Raw genomic sequence first — 19,750 nt, 5'->3', positions numbered from 1 at the left:
ATACGTTAAAAGGTAATATAAAGCACCGACGTGGTAGATTGATAATAAATAGTGTATAAAAGAACTATAGTTCTGATGTTTTAAATAGAATATTAATTTCATTTACAAAGGAACCTTTTCATCTAAATCAATTAAATTGTCAATATCAGAGTAATATCACTTCGTGGATACGAGCATCTTTGGTAGTTTCGCTTCATCAAGATCTAAATGCATGAAAAGGTTCTTTCGTATTTCAGAAACAATATGGGTCAATTATAAAAGTTCATATCAAAGTGTTCTTTAAGGGAATTTATCGTTCCAGGTGGAATCATAATTTACCGGATCCTATACATATGTTTGGAATCTCCGCGGAGAACAGAGGCGCATCCGACGCGGTGAACGTTGGCGATTTTCCTTCTCTCGCAATGCGTAACGCTTGATGAACGGAAACGGTGTCCAGTTCTTTCTGATTTGGTTTTTCATTGTCTAAACAAATATCTGCGGCCCTTTTGCCAAACGGTTCTAACACTTTCACCCTGTAGTCGACTATCGTCGACACTGGATTTCCGGTCAATCTCAAATTCTCCAAACAAGGCAGATGCCCGATATTCTTTACTTCTTCTATCTTCTCGATACGATTGCAACTCACGTCTAAACCCTCCAACGAATACAATTTCGAAAAGCTCGATAACGAAGTTAATTTGTTCTGGGACAAGTCGATGTACACTATATAACCGAGTTTCGTATGCAGATCGTCTGGTAGAGTTGTGAAATTGTTCGACGCTAGATGCAATTGGGACAACCTCGGCAAAAGAGTGACGTTCGAAATTTCAGACAGTAGATTATTATTTAAAGTCAAACATTCTATTTGAGGTAATAATTTAATCGCTTCGTCGATAACTTCTATTCGATTATCGCTGAGATCTAGGTGAGTGACTTTGAACCAGACATGAGAATCGTTCGCATTTTCAATGTTTTTGTGCACTTCCTCGCACATTGCCAATTCCACGATAGTTCTAAGCTTCGTGTTGTTTACTTTTAAATATGTTACCGTGTCTCGAAGGTTGCCCATGTGATATATTTTATCCACTGGATACTGATTGATAGTCAGATCTTCTATGTTTTTGAAACTTGATAGGTCGATGGACAATGCAGAAGAATATATATTGCTGGTTCTATAAGGTTCTGGGCTCCCTTCGACGATCAAACCAGTTAGATGAGAATTGAAATCCAAAACGTGACTGAAGTCATATTTTCTGTCAACGACTTCGATCGGTGGACAGGGTTGTTTCAATCTCTCGCTGATCGCATACAGCTGAAAGGGAACGACCATGTTATACCTTAATCGAAAGCATAATAAATAATATACGTATCGTTGGCTTAATTATGTATAATCACCTGTATTAGATTAAACTTGTAAGTCTTGGACTTTTGTAACAAATTATTACCCTCTGTAAAAAACTCTAAAGCCATACTTTGTAGTAGGAAAAATATATCATATATATGCATATCCAGGAATACAGCTAATTCTCTAGGCATTGCTTTCTTTAAATAGTTGTACACTTCGTTCAGATAGATCTCCAAGTTCAGCCTACGTTTTTCTACAAAAGCTTCGCATTTATTTCCAATAAGCTTCTTTGGTGGCAATATGTCCTTCTTAACGTAATTCTCTGAGACAAGTTTATCGTGAAGCTCTGCAAAATCATTGTACCTGCGAAGAAAACAAAAAAAAGATGCAAAAAATAAAGATTCCTTTTCACGTATTAAATTATTCTGATTGCTTATGGTATAATGTCAAAATTTGTCAATACATAAACGCGACAATGATAAATGTAAATGTGTAATAAACAAATTAGATTTTATTACATTTTAGACTAAACGACAAGTCCTAAATAAGTAAACTTATCTCTTTTGTGCGATAAATCTTTTGCAAAATCCTTTATATCAAAAGCGAAGATAAACGATCACATGTTATAACCGAATCGTTTTTTTTTTTTTTTTTTTTTGATAAAATACGATATTAGAGACAAGATGAAGTATACACCGAAAATCTACGGAAATTCTCGCAAACAAAAGATAGGAAGTCACGATAGACGAATCGAAAACACTCACCTGTGCTTGACGGTCCACTTGATCGAAGCAATCCTAACCTCGATGCAGTAATAAGTGATACCGTCGACAGTGTCAGCCGATGGTATCTCAATATGCACATTTTCCTGATTCAGCAAAAGACACGCCATCCTTGTAAAACGTTTCGGCAATTGTCGGCTGAAGATGTGACAAGAGTTATAGTTGGTTGTTATAACCAGGAGGTTATCCCAGATCGAGACGAGAGCAGTCAATATCAACTGTTTTGCATCAGTGGGAGGGATGCCTCTTATCTATTTGTAGCATTGTACTGTCTTGGCGAATATACCGCGTTGCTCTTCTTTATTGATCCAAAACGCAATAAGATTTTATTATACGAATGTTCATATTTTGCACTATCAGCCACTAACCTTCTTACAGAAAAAGCATAGACAAACTGACACTCGGTGCTACCACCTTGCGATCAAGTTAAGCACTGACCCGAGACAGACTGTACGCTCGTACGCCCCACTATTCTTTCCGACAGGGGTTCTCAGATTTTTTACTCCTTGAGAATTTTTCTCGATAATATAAGCAGACAGCAATTTCCTCTCTGATATAAGAGTATCGACCAGATTTTTCGTTCATATAACATCAAGCGTACTTTTCCCTAATTTTCATCTTATTGATTATATCGAAGATCTTTTTTTTACAATTTTTACATACTAAATGGTCGTTTGTCATTGGTCTGTCATTATGTACCAAATAACATCGAATATAGTAGAAATTCGTCGAACGCTTTACTGAAACGAACTCTAATTATATGAAATATAAAAAATTATAAGTAGTAACTAAAATCGGTGAATTCAGTGAGAAGTCGGTGATATCAGAGAATTTATTATGGAAACTGTTTGTCCCCTGATGGATTCATATAAATCATATTTTACTATATATTACAAGTATCGAGTTATCAATAAGTTACTATTTATACTAGCGAGAAAAAATGTATCTGCACAATTTACATGTTAAATAAGTTTCAAGTAACACTGAAATCGATTCTGTTTCTGTTTATACATCGCTAAATTGTTCGCTATGTGTAGCGTGTTTGATTATTTATAGTAGTATGGGTAACTGTGTAATCATGTACCGATAAAAAGAGGAGTGAATTAAATATTCATTTTGAATATCGCTATCGAAGCAATATATTCGTTTTATTTTCAATCATCTATGTTTACCTCAAGTGCTTAGGTTGGTTATAATTAAATTAATTAAAATAAATTAAAAGCATAATAAAGAAACGGGTATCGTATTAATTACGTGTTAATTGTCACATTGATATATTAATTAAAATATCCGATATTTATATCGGTGCATTTATTTTATTTAACTAAGTTTGAAAAATCTGGTTTTGTATACATTTATACACATGTAACATATTAATTCATAATAGAATTTACGTATAGAGAGATCGGTAGGTTTAAAAGATGGTATTGTTTCTTCGTAGTGGCAGATCGTGTTGCTATCAAATGGACGAACGCGCCCATTCACGGCGGTTCTCATTGGTGACAACCTGTTGCTGCAGTGGCGTAATCAAAATTTCGTCGACATAGTTCGTGATCGATGACTGTGTCTACGATTAGCATTCTAGTAGAACGCTTCCTTTTCGAGTGACTCACGTTATTGACTTTCTGTGAAACTTTTGTGATAAAATATTCGTCATTTCTCCTGCATATTTCATGGGTTAAAGTACAAAGTAAATTGAATTGAAATTCAATATTACATTAGAATTACATAAAAAATTTTTGTTTCTGCATTCAATCGGCGTTATATTTCTCGTTGAACGTACTTTATCAGCTTGCTAAAATAAAACGTTACCATTTTCTGTTCTTACGTTTATTCGGTTCAGGCGGATGCGGTAAGTTTGTGCGTTCCGTGTAAGTACGTAGTACGAAACTTTTCTAGTGTTGTGTCAGTCTCTATTCAGAAAAACGCTTGTGTACAACGCTTGAAGAGTATATTTTATGCATTGTTTTCTATGATCTACTACTCTATTACCTTTTTAACGAATATCTGAATTCTGCTTCGATAATATGTATAGTCGTCGGGGGAAAAAGATCCCATAGCATCCGCAAACCAAATAAAATAACTAGTAGCGTCAGCTGTTGCTTCGCAATCTTTGAATATCATAAATCGAACATCTAATTCATCCAATCACCATCGAATGCCGATTCTTTGATGCTTATACGTTCTTTTGAATAGTTGCTTGAATTAGTTTTGAAATTGTTTATTAAAGCGCTATTAGTATTTTTGGCATTTATGCCATTGACTTGACGTAAGTTGGAAATTTAAATAAATAGTTACGTACTGTAAAAAAGATAATGAACAAAACAGATGGCATTATTAATTAACTTTCAAGTTACATTTCATCGTATACCTATATATATATATATATTTTTTTTAAATAATGTGCCAAAACAAGTTCTATGGTTTTCTTTTCTAATTACGTGATTTTATTCTGAATTACGTCGCATGTAAAACACATATGACTTGTATATGCGTAATTAAGACGCGGCACTGCGTCCTCGGGATATATTAACAGATCGGAACCGTAAGAAATACCTGTAAGAAGGAAGACGGAGGACAAGGGGCAAGCGAAATGTTGTAAATCGCGTAAAACGGCAGAGGCAACAGAAAATTTTCATCCCGACGGAATATCGGCAGGCTTACGCCACTGTAAATCGGTGGATGCTGCGTCAGGAGCAATGGCGGCACTGGCTTACCTGGCCAGTACCTAACCTCCTCCCCTCTTGTTCGTATCGTCGTCACGTTCCTCAGAGCAATCCAACGAACCTGTTGCCTGTTCTCATCCAGTGTCGTGTCGCTTTCACGACGATCGTGCGCGGTTCATTGCGGTTCCTTCAGCTTTGAAAGTTATCCGCTACTCTGCAGCGAATTCGTCTACGAAATTCGAAGAATCTGCGTTTCGTCTCTCACGATCTTACGATTCCATGATCGAACGTTGTCTTCGTAGAAAAGTATCTTTCGTCTTTGTCAGCTGGAAGATTACACAATTTCATCGCGTCTTGTGAATCTACACGTTGACCATATACGACGATTTGTTTGTGAGCGCCGCACCGTGAGTGAGATTATCGAGAAGTTATGTTCTTGTCAAAGGATTTGCCGAGTGGTACGTTTGGTAATTTGTCACGGCGTTGCCCGAAGGATTTACAGTCCGAAAAATTACTGCGTTCTGTTAATTGAAACGAAGCATTACATATGGAAATTCCTTAGGGACGCATTTTGTCCGTTACGTACGATCGATTATCGATAACGACTTACATACTGTATGCCTGAAGTGATTCGCGCGAAGTTTAGGAAGCTTGTTTCGTGCGCATCATGATTGGTAAAGCGGTTACTTCGAAGATGACGATTCTGCGCGAGAGGAACTATCGACTGGTTTCCTTGAGAGTGGATGAGACTGTACGCGGACTGAAGGAGACTTTAAGGATTGCACTGTAATTGCAGACTCGATGCCACGGTGGAAAGCGATTTCCTTGTCTCGCATTGGCGTCGCTCTTTATCCGATGTCAGCGATGATTTACGAGCGCTGTCAGTGAAATTTTTTAACGGATGGAGTGATCGATAAACGTAGAACGGATCTTTTCGTGATTCGATCGCTCGCGAAGCCGAGTCGGTATCAGATATAGAATTTAATTTTCTCCGATCGCGAAATTTCCTATGCGATTAAAAATGATTTAGTTTCGATCGTTTAAAGTATAAACTGAATTTTCTGTCAATTTTACGCGTCGCATTATTATATTCGAAATATCCGAATATATATATGATATTCGTAATAACGATATCGAAAATAATCGATATCGTTGATGAAAACGCGTGCTAAAGGGCAAATTCTTCGATAGAAGTCAAGGAGGTATAATCGTTGTCCATTCGATAGTTGGAAGAAGCGGGTTGCAAGATTTGACGAGTTCGTGTTTGTGTTACCAAAAGAGTGCGTTTGTGCGCGCGTGCAGTGTAGTGAAATAAAGTACCGAGTGAATTGCGTCGATTGTCTTTCGACGTCCGTTATCGTACGGTTTCATCCAACGTCTTGCGGCTTAAATTACGGTGAGTCTAACATATACGACAAGGTTGAACGTTAACAATTTGGCGTTTGGAGAAATCAAGATTTAAAAGATTTAAACGTACGCGTATATTGGAACAATACCTATTTTGTTCAATCTACTCCACCTACGTTTTGTTGATTTTTTCATTGACAAGTAAACGAATCGATCGACGCGCATCGGTTGATCGATTCCTAGAAAACAAACGAATCGCGTAAAGCGTGATGCGCGTTGAACGTGTGGCGATTAAAGGGGACCAACGCGTGACAAAATGTCGAGATACTTGGCAAAGCGTGCGCGGCCTCGTGACTCATAACATAACCTCGAGAAAGAACGACTCTCGGGCAGGTAGGCATTTCAGTGGTGGGCGTACTCTCGAATTCTTGTCGTGTCGTTACCGCTCAACCGTGCCGAGAAAACCATTATTCGGTCAGCGATTATACGTAGAAACGATATAAATTTTCCCGTTTTATAAAATAATTGCTTGCTACCATATACCGCGATACATGCCATACACTGCGTTGCTTTCGTCTTTCAATTTTATAGCAATTTTATAGTAATAAATATTTGTTGCAACGTTCGATATCGGTGCATGCTTGTGGCAAATGCATGGTTTGCACGAGAAATGCTTGGTCGTATTCGAAGAAAGTGAAGTTCGGCTATTCAAATCTGCCTACATTTTCTCGAACCTCCTCTTCGATCGATCGATCTCTTACAAAGAGAGATATACTTTCGAATTAAAAAATGGAAATTTAGGAAAATTAGAAAGATCGCTTTCATTGAAATTACTTGAAAGGTAATAGCGGAACATTGTTTGGCAGTTTGGCTGGGAGGACGAGCGGGAAAGCGGTGGGAGCGGATAACGAAGAAGAGAACGAGCGCGAAGGATGCTGGCTGCCGTGAGGCCGTTCGTCCAAGCAGAAGCTGAGACCGCAACCAGAGGTGAGTGGCCGGTCTCTTCTCCTTGGAATGTTGCGTCGCCTCTCGCGCCTTCTTAACGAAGAATGCAGTTTATCGTTTTCGTACGAAGCATCGGGGATCGGTTCCGGTCACGCTTGATAAATTCGTGGTCAGGATGATCGGACAGACAGTTGGAGTTAACGCGTTTCCGTTCTTCGATCAGCCTTTACTTTTTTTCCTCTTTATATTTTCCTGACTGGATAATCGGCGTGACGAATACGTCGACGCAATATCGCGTGGGTAGTATAGCGAAGCATTTTGAGAAGGTTGATAGAGAAGTTAATCGATCCGCGAGAAGTATCTTTAGGTTAAATTAGCTGAATTTCGAAGGAAAGCATTTTAACGACCTTCTTCCGGCTCGCGCTTTATAGCTCGAGGATCGTAAAATAATTCTATTTCGTCAAATAGGATTAAGAATTAGACGTGGCGCAACTATCAAGTTTACTGGTGTACTTATAGAGGTGAAATAATCGTGATTAATTTTCGCGCGAAGGATATCAAATAAAGGGGAAATTGATATTAGGGGTAAAGCGTAGTAAAGTGACAGAAACATAACGAAATATATAGAATACTATTTTAAAAATGTCGATAAGGAAATAAATTTCTCTTTATATCATGCGAGGAGATCGTGCGAGATCCGGATACAAATATCTATGTATGATAATTAGATATCTAGAACTGTAACAGGAAATGGAGTAAGAAATATTTCGATATTGCGAGAAATAATACATACTTCGGTCCAAAAGTACTAAAGTCCAAAGATAGGAACAAAGTTTTTGACATGGACGCGTTCGTAGATATAGCGCGGAGTGCAGGAGGAAATAATCTCTTTCTTCAGGCAGGTCGAAGAAACAAAATTCGCATAACGAGCCTGTAAATCGGACCTTTCTGCCGATGCACTCGTTGCACCTGCGTTTTATACAGATGTACGTAGTTGGAATTTTCTTTTCGCCCGACGAAGAATTTCGTTTCGAGACTGTCTCTTCTCGGAGAGGTTCGAAGAACCGCGCTTCCTGTAATTCGTGCTTCGCTGTTCCACGAACCGAACGGAGATCGCAGAAGAGATAAACTAGGAATAGACGTTGACGAATAAAAATTCGGTCGAGTTGATTTCGAATCGCGTTAGCTGCGAGAGAATACGAGAATCTTGCCGTTAGAACGATAGCCTTTTTTTCTCTCTTTTTCTTCGTTTTATTCGTTTAGTATGGTTTTATCGAACCCGGTTAACACGTTCGTCGCCCAGCGTGATTCGGCTAAGTTTCCTGCGGGGCCTAAATCCGACCGCCGGTACGCAGAATGTAAATAGAGCGACAAGCAGGAATTCGTCGTTTATCACCTTCGATTCGTTGTTTATCGCCTTCGATTCATTGTAAAGAAAAGATTATTTATTTCTGAAAAGGAGAAAGCGATAAGCTTTCCAGTTGGAGTATTCCGAGAGATTTCATGGCAGATATCTCGGATCTTTCGTTTAATCGAAAAGCATACTTGCGATACGTACATCAGTTATCTTTCTCCCTCAAAATGTTCGGTAAACAGCGTGAAAATATATTTGAAAGCGAGGAAAGTAGCGATGACGAAGTCTACAACTATTGTTCGAAGTGCCGAAAATCACCCCAAATGTGTTTGGAATGTTTTAACAAATACCATGCGATATAGCATAATGTAATATTTTATCCAGAATATAAATTAATAAAAAGCATGGTACAATATGTTTTTAATACTTTTATGTTGTATATCCTATATATTATAATATCCTAGATTTAATTAACTCGAACAAGAAGAGCGTCATACATACTTTGGTGACGAGGCCCCCACGGAAGTATACCCGTCGCATGGATATGTGCGACGTGGCGACGAACGCGTTAATCATCTCTACACGCTAAATCCTCGAGCGTCGTCCTTCGCCTTTCGTTCGAAAGTTTCGAGACACCTGGACGAGTTTAATACTCGAAGCAATCGCGTTGTCTCCGATCGTTAGTTTTCGATTTTACCGGCAAGATTCTCGAACGGGTTTAACGGGACAGCTTGTTGCGGACAATCGGACGAGCGTTCGTTTCAGCGGGTGCGTATCCTTGCCGGTGTGCAACGTGTTCGTATCGATGCCGTGGCACGTAATCGCCTTTCGCGAGCGATCGCACCGAGCCGGTAACGCGCGCCGACAGCGTAGCGCGGCAATTTTTTTTGCACCGTGCGTTGCGTGTTGCAATTCAAATTCTATTAAGCGTTCTATTCTCGCGCGGAATAGGCTCGACGAGTCGCGCGATTTGAGGCGGTCTTGTTAACGCGTTCCTCTGTCACGCGCGTACAAGTTTTCGGTACGCGTCGAACTTGCCGACGAAGCCGACCGTTCCGTTGTCGAGCTCGATCAACCCTGTCGTTTTTCTGCATTTTCACTTTGCGACAAATTTATCTCGTTTCGTTGTATCGTGCATTCTAGAACTTTTGTTAGAAACGAGAAAAGCGTAGGTACAATGGGTGATTGTTAGCGCAACGATGCTGATATTCGAGTCATGAACGAGATAGCGAGGTTTTAAATTTTCCGAATCTAGGTGAAGCGTGTTTTCCCGAAGATCGATCAACCGAATTATGCATGCACATGGAGATCGAGCACTCGAATCTCGACTATGCAAATCCTCTCTGGGTGCGAAGGGAGTTACGTACTCGACCAACCAAACAATTAATTATACCGTAACGTTTCGACACGGAGCATATTTACATATATAAAGGGAGATACGAGACGATAAATCTGTTTGTAATTTTCTAGTTAATAGCTTGTCGACCTTTTCGTTTAAATTTTAATCGCGTCTTCTTCGTGACACGTATAACGCGATCGTAAATTGAATCTATACTGGCTATCGAGCACGCTTTCGTGCGTATAAAAATGTTCTCGCTTACTACGTATTGCTCGATATCAAGCGAATCTTGCTCGGTAATCGGCTCCATCGTCGTTTCACTTCCACCTTTCTCCAAGCCAGCTAACTCGACCCACTTGCCAGGCTCATCCTCCGTTCCTCCGCACAAACTTTCCTCCGATCGCAAAAAGTCGGCCGATTCCCACGGTCGCGCGCATAGTTTGCCCCGAAACAGCGGAAACGGTCAGCCTCCGCTTTCGGATCCGTTGTTCCGCAACGGGGATGCGCTTTTACGATAAAACCTCTGCAAATTCAACGCGTTTATCGCCAGGCAACTTGTCGTCTTCTTTCGCTTTGACCTCGCGAGTACGAGTCGCGTTCCTCTCTCTCTCTCGTCCCTTGTATCTTTTGGCGCCTCTCTAACTCTAACCTACCGTACATGAATCAGAAATTCGCACGATTGGGATGCGACGTGTAGCCAACTTTAAGCACAGTAGCTTTGTTGCTCGTGTTACTAGATTTCCGTCATCTGGTTGAATTTTTAAGGCAGTTAAGGTTTGTCTGTTACTCTTTACAGGATCTGCTTTTATCCAATAGTCGACGTAAGATAGAATTCGATTCTTGCGTCGTCTGATATCAGCAAATGCGATGCGTTACGATATTCGTAGTTTTATAATACTGATTCTACGCTTCGTCATCGTACTTAACGTGATTCTGTTTATGGAAACTAAATTTCCTACGGAGTACGGAAAATCGCACGAACTGCGTGTAATCGCGAATGTCGTTGCGTACTTTTGGTATTTCGTATCGTCGAATTTGTCGAGTTGAATATAAATGTTAATACAATGTTAAATGCAGTTGCGTATCGTGAAAATATGAAAACCTCGTACCGTTTTTTGGCAATAGGTATTAACGCGAGAAGAGAGAAAATCGTTATTCTCGTCTTGAGATTTGAATCTATCGCGTAATAAAATTCGTCACTGTCGCCTCGAATATTTTTCTTGACGCGTGGAATACCGTCAGATTGGAACAAGGGATGCATAGGTGTAGAAATTGATGGCACGACTGGAACTTGCGAGAATAGGATCTGTCAAAGAGGCCACTGGTGACGAGTAGCGCAGGTGTTATCGCGATAGGTATCGACCAAGTTCTCGTACATTTCTATTTCCACGTTTTTGCCGCAGCGAGACCCACCGTTACAGCGCTATCGATTCCAACTATTCGAACCATTCGCTAAATTGAACGTTCGAACTCTTTCCGTCAATTAACCGAATTAACAAACCCTTCCCCCCCCCCCATTTCTATCGAGTTCGTTGAAGGCTCTCGAACTTTCAATAAAAAATGAACTTTTTTTTTTTTGGTGCACTTTACAGAACAGAGCACTATGACTAGAATAGCCACTACCTTCGATTATTGCCCCTTTTTATACAATGAACGCTATCTTTATAAAGTCGTTTCGAAATAACCACTTTTTTCTTCTTCCTCTCGATAAATGATATCATACTAGAATGTGAACTCTGAAGAGAAGATTTTGATTGCGTATCGCGTCATATCCGCGAGGCGGTAAGTACGGAATCGTAAACTAAATTATCGGCTCTGTGCATCGTCAGAAACGGAGAAGATAACTTTCGTTCAAAGATCGGGCCCGATTACAATTTTTGCACGATTTAAAATTAAGGGCGTCTTAACGATCGACGTACGACAGAAACGTTTAATTTCTGATTAATCGGAGCCGAAGAGATTTCAGACAGCGCTGACAACGAGACGTAATCTCAGGTGTTTCGTGCCGGTTCGCATCTCGAATTACGCATCTGGCACGAATTACGGACGAATCGAAACGATCTTCGTCTAATCTAGCGCGTTCGTCTCCGAATCGCGAGGTCTTCGGTTCTTCGAAATGTATGTTCCGGACGGAACAAATTCTACGCGATAAATTTCATTCGATCCGAAGAAGAAAAAAGAAGGGAAGACGGAAGGGAAGAAGAAGAGGAAGAAGAAAAAGCTACCTGCAGAGAAACTCATCTTTCGTCCAAGGTACAAGCTCGACTCGGTATTTCGCTTCGAGCACGCCATGGAAGTCCTCGTCGATCCGTGTTCCCCGCGAAACGTCCATTACTCTCGTTCATTCGTTCCGTTCGCTTTCTTCTCGACGGTGCGTTTATTCTGCTTACGCTTACGCGCATGGCGCATACCTCTTTCGCCGCGGCGACGTTCTTGCTCTTTGGTCGATCGCGCGTCCAAGCGTTCGCACACGCGCGTTTCGCAATTTCAACCTGTCCTTCTGCGTGTGTAGTAATACAAAAGAACGAATGCAGTTGGTTACGCGTCACGACACGCTCTCCGCCCCGCTAATTCAGAACGGTAATACGGAAATAAGAGCATCGAAAGCGGTGACCGGTCGCGAAAGCCCGATAGCCAGCCCGAGCCGAGATTTTTCTGCCAACCTCCGACTTGTCCGACACTCGTCGCCGAGCGCACCGGTGAATAGCCAGGGTCGAATATCATATACCTAAGATTCAACCAATATGGACCGTTTGCAATTTCGCTGATTCATTGGCCGGTGATAACAATGGAATCGCGGATTTCGTAGTCTGCGAAGATGCGAGTTAAACCGATATTGGTTTAAGCAAGATTGAATTTCGGGGTTGGCGAGCGATGTGCTTTTTCCCTCGATAAATATAGCTTGAAAATTGAAATAGAATTATGGACCTTCGGTCACCGGAAAGTAAAGTTGTATCGATCGATCTTTCGTTGCGAATAAAATAGCCGTGCCTTTCGTGCAAGAAAATTGTGTTTCAACGACTGTGTTAATTGCTCGAAATTGTTCAAAACTTTCGTTTCATCTCGTTTCTTTCGTAAGAAAAACGTGAAGAAAAGAAAGTTTCTTCAAAGTTACAACTGTTCTTTTCCCTTTTGTTAAATGTTTGATAAAAAAAAATTTCGAACAAACATTCGCGATAAAAGTAACGATAGTAAGAAAAGTAACGAAAAGTAAGATAATCACGGGTTATAAGCTATAAAAACATAAGTGAGTGGCTGGTAAAATTTTCATTCCTCCGCATTGCCGCGCCGTTTTTCACAAGAATCTTTCTCCGATTCTAGAAACGTGACAAATAATCGAATTGGACGGAACGATCGGTCAGCTGTTAGAGCGTCGCAGAGAGTTCGCTCTTGGACGTATCGGCCACTGAAAAGAGACTTGGTTTCGCAATCGCTACAAATGCGGTCACTTTGGCGAGTGCGCTCGTTCCAAGATAACACGGGCAAACGCGCGGTCCAGCTTTTCCTCAATTTTTTTTATCTTCTTTCCCTAAAAAACTTTTATTCGCTGAGCTTTTCGCGTTCCGATCAATTTTTCACGAGACTTTGAAATTCTTGAACCTCGATTCGGACGACGGTAGAAGCGAGGTGTAGGATCGCGTGTCTATAGATTCACGTACGATATGCATACGTATTTCTTCTCTCTCCCCTTTCGTTCGTTCTTGCGTTCTTCTTTGATACCGACTCGCGTGCTTAATTTCACGTTGACTTGGATCCGCCCTTCTCAAAAATCATTTCGTTCGATCCTAAACGAGGCCAAGCTTAAGAAACGTTCTTAAAATTGAAAAGATACAACGTCACGTATGCCGTGCACGAGCGTTTCGAGTAAATTTTCCAAGAGCCGTCCGATCGCGTGGGCCAATATCCTCGCGTACGAGCTGCTTGAATCATTTATTCGTATATTCGTGATCTCGTGGAAATTGGAAAAGTATTTTCGTACGAATTATATCGAGTCACGTAACCTCGTAAAATTCTGTTATAAAGTCGATGGCGACCGGTGGAAAGACGGGAAAGAAAAAGGGAAAGGAGCGAGCATACGGACAAAAGGGAATAACGTGTGGTTTTCATAGGTACGGCCCGACGATGTAAACCCGACTTTGTTCGACCGTTAACGGTCTCGCGACGTGCTCTCTCTTCGACGCGACGGTTGAATTGTACGCGTGACAACTACTCGCGGAAAGCGACTGGAACGGACTGTTAAAGCGAGCAGGTGGAGGAACGGGTAGTTGACCCCTAACCGAAGTCGGGTTGCTCCTTATCGATGTTTGCTGCGAAGTACGCTTCCTTTCATTATCTTCTTCTTTTCTCTTTTTCTTTTACATTACGCCAGCATATTGTTCAACCGATTTTCCCGCGACGGTACGTTTACTTAACGCGCAAGATCGCAGTTCCGTCTGCTTCTAAGAACGAAGATGGCGATCGATCACCGTCTCTCACTATCGTTCGAAAACCAGCTATCCGATAGATAGGTTCTCCGCGTAAAACAGCTAGTTTCGATTTAAAGATCAAATGAAATTTTCGTTGCGCGCAATCGCACGATTAGCGCAATTATAATTGACATATTCTAACCGCACCCTTGTTAAACGCTTATAATTTGCTTTCTATAACGTCTCTGTTCGCAAACTTTTGTTCCCCTACCAATAAATCCGTTTTTCCGTCAACGAACATCGAAATAATTAAAAATATCCAGTCTGCCGGTGAAGAATCACCTTGCACGTTTTTCATTTTCGTATCGCGTTACATCGTTTTAGCGATTCCTTTCCTATCCGGAATGATTGCCGACGCTTTTCAACGATCTCGAGGACCACTAGCCTTCTCATATCTGCACGGAAGCGGCGGAAGCGGTGGAAGCGGTGAAAACGACGACATCGCGCCACGACGGGGATGGGGCCGCGATAATTGTTTGTTCTCGCTCGGAGCGCTCCTTTCTTCCTCCTTTTACTCTCGTCGTCCTCGTTTGTGCGCCAGTAATTTCGTTCGCGCAATTTGCCCGTAAACGGCAAGTCGTGAAATTTTGCGCGAGAGGCTCGGTCATCTTAAATCTTGCGGGCCTCGCGAAGCGCCTTTTGTTACCGCTACGAGCTGTTACCGCTACGTGAAATTACCACGATCGGTGAAAGGGACGAGCGTAACTTAATAACTCGACGCTTAATGCGATGTTTACGTTTTACCGTATCGCTTCTCGATATATAGTTGCGTTGAAATATTCTTCTTGTCTTTTCGAGGTAAAAGGTAAAGGTCGTGATACGGTTGTTTCACGCGCACACGCTCTTTCTATTTTTTTTACCACGCTAATTCGCGAGTAGATGCTGGAAGCTGTTTCAACGTGGAGCAAGCGGGCAGAGGGGCGTCGATAAAATAAATAGCGAGCAATCGAAACTGCGGATATAACGTAGGCCGGCTGCGGGCAAACCGCCACGGTGATACATCGACGGCAATATCCACCTGTTTCGCATGAAATACGAAAGCGTGCTGTCGCGCTGCGCCTCCGTACATCTTCGATATTGCTCTCGTCGGGTTGAGTTACGAGAGCGTTGCCTTTTTCAACGCAACGGACCTCGCTCATTGAATATACGTATACCACGGTGTGTCCGTTTGTTCGAGAGCCGATCTTTCCTGTCCTTTTCGCTTTTTCGTCGTCCTTCCACTTTCCTTCGTCTCGGGATTCCTTCCATTTGCAACCCGTACGAATTTACAACTGTACACCGACGGCAAATTTTCCCCGAAATTTCTCCCCTACCGCCTTAAATCGTTAGATAATGTCGATGATATTAAAAAAAGAAGAAAATGAATCGCAACTGGCGTTGGCAGAGAAGGCGAATCGGACAGCGAACGAAAGACGATGTTTGGCGGCGCGGCAGTCTCGGGGAGAATGGCACATTGGCTGATTCGCTAGAGAAAAATCGATAGCGAATAGAGCGGCCGGTGCTGTACACCGTGGTGTTTCTCGTTTCGCTCGGTCTCTCGAGATTCGCGAGCGTGCCGACGACGAGCGTACTTCCATAAACGTTACAATCTTGCGCTCGCTTTGTACCCCAGGCAAGTTTTTAGTCCTTCGATCTTTTGGTAAACTGTATCGATACTGTTTGTATCGCGATTATCGTTGCTGTCAACGTTTCATCGTTCAAAGTTATCAAGTACGAAGAATATTTTTGCGAAGAATAAACAGGAAAATCTTGGAGCGGAATAGTCTGCTCTGTGCATAGATATCGGTTAAAATGGCAAAGATTTCAGCAGTAAGCTGGAATATCTTTCTCCATTTTCGCGCGATGCCGTTACGTCAGAGAAGAAATTCTCGCGAGATTCTATCCCCGAAGGGTCGAACAGCGACAAAAAGAGACATCTGGATCGTCGAGGCGTGAGATCCTTGCGCTTCTGGCGAACACGTGTTTCCGTGTGAATGCACCTTGCTCCCAGATTTCCAACTTCTCTTTTTCTACGATAATTCGTTGACAATTTTCACGATCACCGATTCAGCGCGTCGAGAACATTCGCGAATAACGCGTCGGAAACATTCGTGGCATTAACCTGTATCTTCATTCCACGTTCACCTTCCTTTCCAAGCAAACGCGTTTAAGCCTTCAGCCTTCTTATCTTTTCGTTTGCTTATTTCCCTGCGATCTTCGAAATATCTGATATAATATCTACGATGTTTACGGTGCTCGAAATTAAGTTTCTTCGTTTCAGAGATCGTCGATATATGCGTTTTAGTTTCGCGTTTATTTCTTGTTCGCCGACTTGCTTTCAAAGCTGTTAGTTTGGTAAAGTTTGACTGGAGAAGAAGTCTTCCAAACTCCATCGTTGTATCGACCGTGACGAAAAATAGTTTGAGTACTCCTTTGCTTTAATCACGGACCGTCCAGCAGTCTCTTTAATTAAAATTTAGCCGGTTATGTTCTTCGACTCGCGTTATCTAGATCGTAAGTTAGCTTATTTGCAAGTCGGACGTGAAAAAAAAAATGAATAACTGGTATTTAAAATTCCGACGTTTTGTAACTAGAGTAATTATCAATTTGTTAAACATCGCGATACGATTGTTCGATATATGTTCAAGATTTTGACGACGATATTACGCGAAGTAGGAAGATCGTAATATTTTGCAACTATCGTATATAGTGAAATTGATATGGATAGTCGAGTAGATTTCATCGAGCGTAACCTCACCGAGTCGATGTTTTTGAAAGCGTTGCAAGATCGCACGGACGCGTTTCGCTAACGCTTGCCCTTCAGACCGCTGTACTTTATTAACGAACGTGATAGTCGGCCGAAGGGAAGCGTAAAATGCATTCGGAATGCAAACGGTCGATTCGAAATTTCCAGCGAAATTCGCCACGAATGGATACGATTCTTGGAAATTTCTAATATCTATAACGGGTGACGTTATATTAGCGATTTACGATACGCAAGAACGCATTACGACACGGCCGTGTAATATGGGATTTTACTCCGCTTCTGGATGTTTTTAGCGATTTTCGAGGAAATTGCCACTCCACACCTTTGACGTAGTTGTAGCGTGAACGGCAGCACGATCGCATAAACAGCCGATACGTAACAGTATATTTTTTACCAGACTTATCCGACGAGTCTATAACCTACAGCTTATCGCGCGTCGATTTTTATAGTACAACTATGAACATTTACAAACTAATCGTTGATTAGTAAATCATCGCGCAACAGATTCCAGAGCACGTCGGCGTGCTAACGAGCGACCTCTTTGGAAATTCTATTCCTTTTTTCTCTCTTTCCTTCGTCTGTTGCGCGTTATTATATAGATTTCTCCTCGACTCGTTTGTACAGCAACGAATTCATCGTGGAAATTGGATCGACGCCGGAACTCGTAAACGAAAGTGCATCCGAAACGAGATATCCTCGTTGAGCACAAAGGGGAAACGATAATGGACAATTGCGCGTAAACTAGCGCCGATTAGAAACGGAGACACGGATCGATCTTTCGTTTTCGAAAGTGGTGGGCACAACCAAGTTGTGAAAAATCGAAAGAAAACGGTCAAAATATTACTATCGTTTTATCTCGTTAATTTTCTATGGAAATCGAACGTTTATTACGGATGCCGAATCGGTCCGATCGTCTCGCGAGAAAACAGAGTTAATTACGATCGGTCGAGGGCTATAGAGGGTCGATAAGCGAGTGCGTTTTCTCTCGACACACGCGCTTCTGTGCTTCGCCGACCGGTCGGATCAACAACCGGACGCTCTTCCTACCGCTTTGCCTTCTTTCGCGTTTCATCTACTGGCCCACTCGCTCGTCTCGCCACGAGCTCGCATTCGCAGCGAATACGAGATACGACGAGTATTTTAAGTAATCTTAACCCGTTGCTTCGTTATATCCAGTCATACTCGCCACGTATCTTCCACTTCGGACCGGACGCAATACAAGCTATATTTGTAACAAAGCGCAATTTTTATTTCAAGCGCACGCTCGAGCGATGTCGCGAAACGACCAGCTCGGAACGGTAAACTTTTCACTACAAATTGACGATATAGGAACTCGAATCGTCGAAGGAAAATTTACGAAGCGGATTGCGCGACGAATCGCGAGCTGTACGAGGCAACGGCGACAACGTTTCCTTCGAGGGAAGAAGGAATTCTAACGTGTCCCGGTGTCCCTGGATGTCGGATTCTCGTTCGGAGATCTTTATAGGTTGTACGGTTAATCGCTCGACGAACAGATCGATGCCAATCGCCATGGGTTCCTCGAAGCGCGACCGAATGGATTCGAAACGAGATGATCTCGCGCGGTGACCAGCCCTTTTACGCGAGTACGTTGCGCCAGCGCCGCGCACCCCGCCTAGAAACGGTAGAAACCGTTTCCAAGAACGCAACTGGCAACTTCTTTGCGCAGCTGCTACCAGCCGGCTTCAAAACGGAAATAAGAATTCCGGATCTGACCAAAAGAAGTTCGGACTGCTTCCAGAAGAAACTGTAGCAAACGAAATGACGAAATAAAAACGTAAAGTTGCAAAGAGTATAACGGTGGAGTAATCGCGGCGAGAAGGTGGACGAGTCACAGTCATTTTCCAACAATATGATTTTATATCGCAAAGAACGATTCTTTCTCTTCGAACGTTCATTTTAACGAAACGAAGAAAGAAGCATGTTCAAAGCGGTTTATGCCGGCATCGTTTGTATTTCGTGTATTCTTCGAGTCGTCGAGCATCTCGATTTTGTCTAGCGAAAAGCGAGGTGACGCGAAGTGCTGGCAGAAACGAAGGACGACACGTTGGTCGAGTCGCGACGACGCCGCGGCGCTACGCGAACAAACATCCCCAGCTGACACACGCGCGAACACGTGTGTCTCCTCCGCTGCTCGTCTGTACGCCGCGCCGCGATGCTTCTTCCATTTCTTCGTTGTCTGCGCTTCTTTCGGCGCGAACTTGTGCCGGCCAGTATCGTTCGAACCGCAGCCGCCGCGAAACAGCTCGGCGACTCGATCACCCGCCAACGTTCGCGGTTTCTTTCTCTTTGTTTCGGAATTTTCGTCTTGTCTCTCTTCTCGTTCTAAATGGATAGATTCCAGTGCAAAGAGCAAGACTCGCGCGTTATCGCCTCGATCCGCGTTGATTTAAGAGACTCGTTCGAAACGCGGAATAGCACGAATATCGCATCGATCAATTAGAACGCGAGTGATCGGAATTGCGAGTTAAAGTGTCAAGTGCGATTAGATATTACATCGAATATTAATCCGCGTCGTTCGTCGATGAGACGAATCGGCGTTAAATCGAACGATATACAACCGTGTATCGTATCGAAGGTTCATCGAAATTTAACGAAAAGAGCATTTTTAGAAGTAGAATTAACGTGGAAACGTTTCAAGTTTCATTCTGTGGTGTAGTCGAAGAAACGGGTTTGGTTACTTTGTTGCCAACTGTGGATTGCGATTTGTGGTCTCCGACGTTATCCTTCGTCTTATCTCTTTTATTCGTCTTTGTTAGT

The 19,750-nt window shown here is 42.2% G+C and overlaps 2 protein-coding genes across 2 annotated transcripts in view; one reads left to right on the top strand and one right to left on the bottom strand.

Moving 5' to 3' along the window:
* Window positions 1–208: 208 nt before the first annotated feature.
* LOC139991359 (nischarin) lies at window positions 209–2,550 on the bottom strand. The gene is made up of 3 exons (XM_072011345.1): window positions 2,092–2,550; window positions 1,378–1,690; window positions 209–1,294 (listed from the first exon to the last, which is right to left on the bottom strand). The coding sequence occupies exons 1-3, from the start codon at window positions 2,217–2,219 to the stop codon at window positions 308–310; spliced, it is 1,428 nt and encodes a 475-aa protein (XP_071867446.1). The 5' UTR covers window positions 2,220–2,550; the 3' UTR covers window positions 209–307.
* Window positions 2,551–7,000: 4,450 nt separating this feature from the next.
* The window catches only part of LOC139991296 (uncharacterized), a 182,566-nt gene continuing 169,816 nt past the window's right edge, over window positions 7,001–19,750 (top strand). The window contains exon 1 of the mRNA XM_072011301.1: window positions 7,001–7,109. The gene's annotated coding sequence lies outside the window, so the exon portion shown is untranslated. The remainder of the gene's footprint in view (window positions 7,110–19,750) is intronic.

Source organism: Bombus fervidus, chromosome 1 (assembly GCF_041682495.2).
Source record: "Bombus fervidus isolate BK054 chromosome 1, iyBomFerv1, whole genome shotgun sequence".
Classification (NCBI taxonomy): Eukaryota; Metazoa; Arthropoda; class Insecta; order Hymenoptera; family Apidae; genus Bombus; species Bombus fervidus.
The sequence above is the reverse complement of the archived record's forward strand: the minus strand, read 5'-3'. Positions and strand labels throughout refer to the sequence as shown.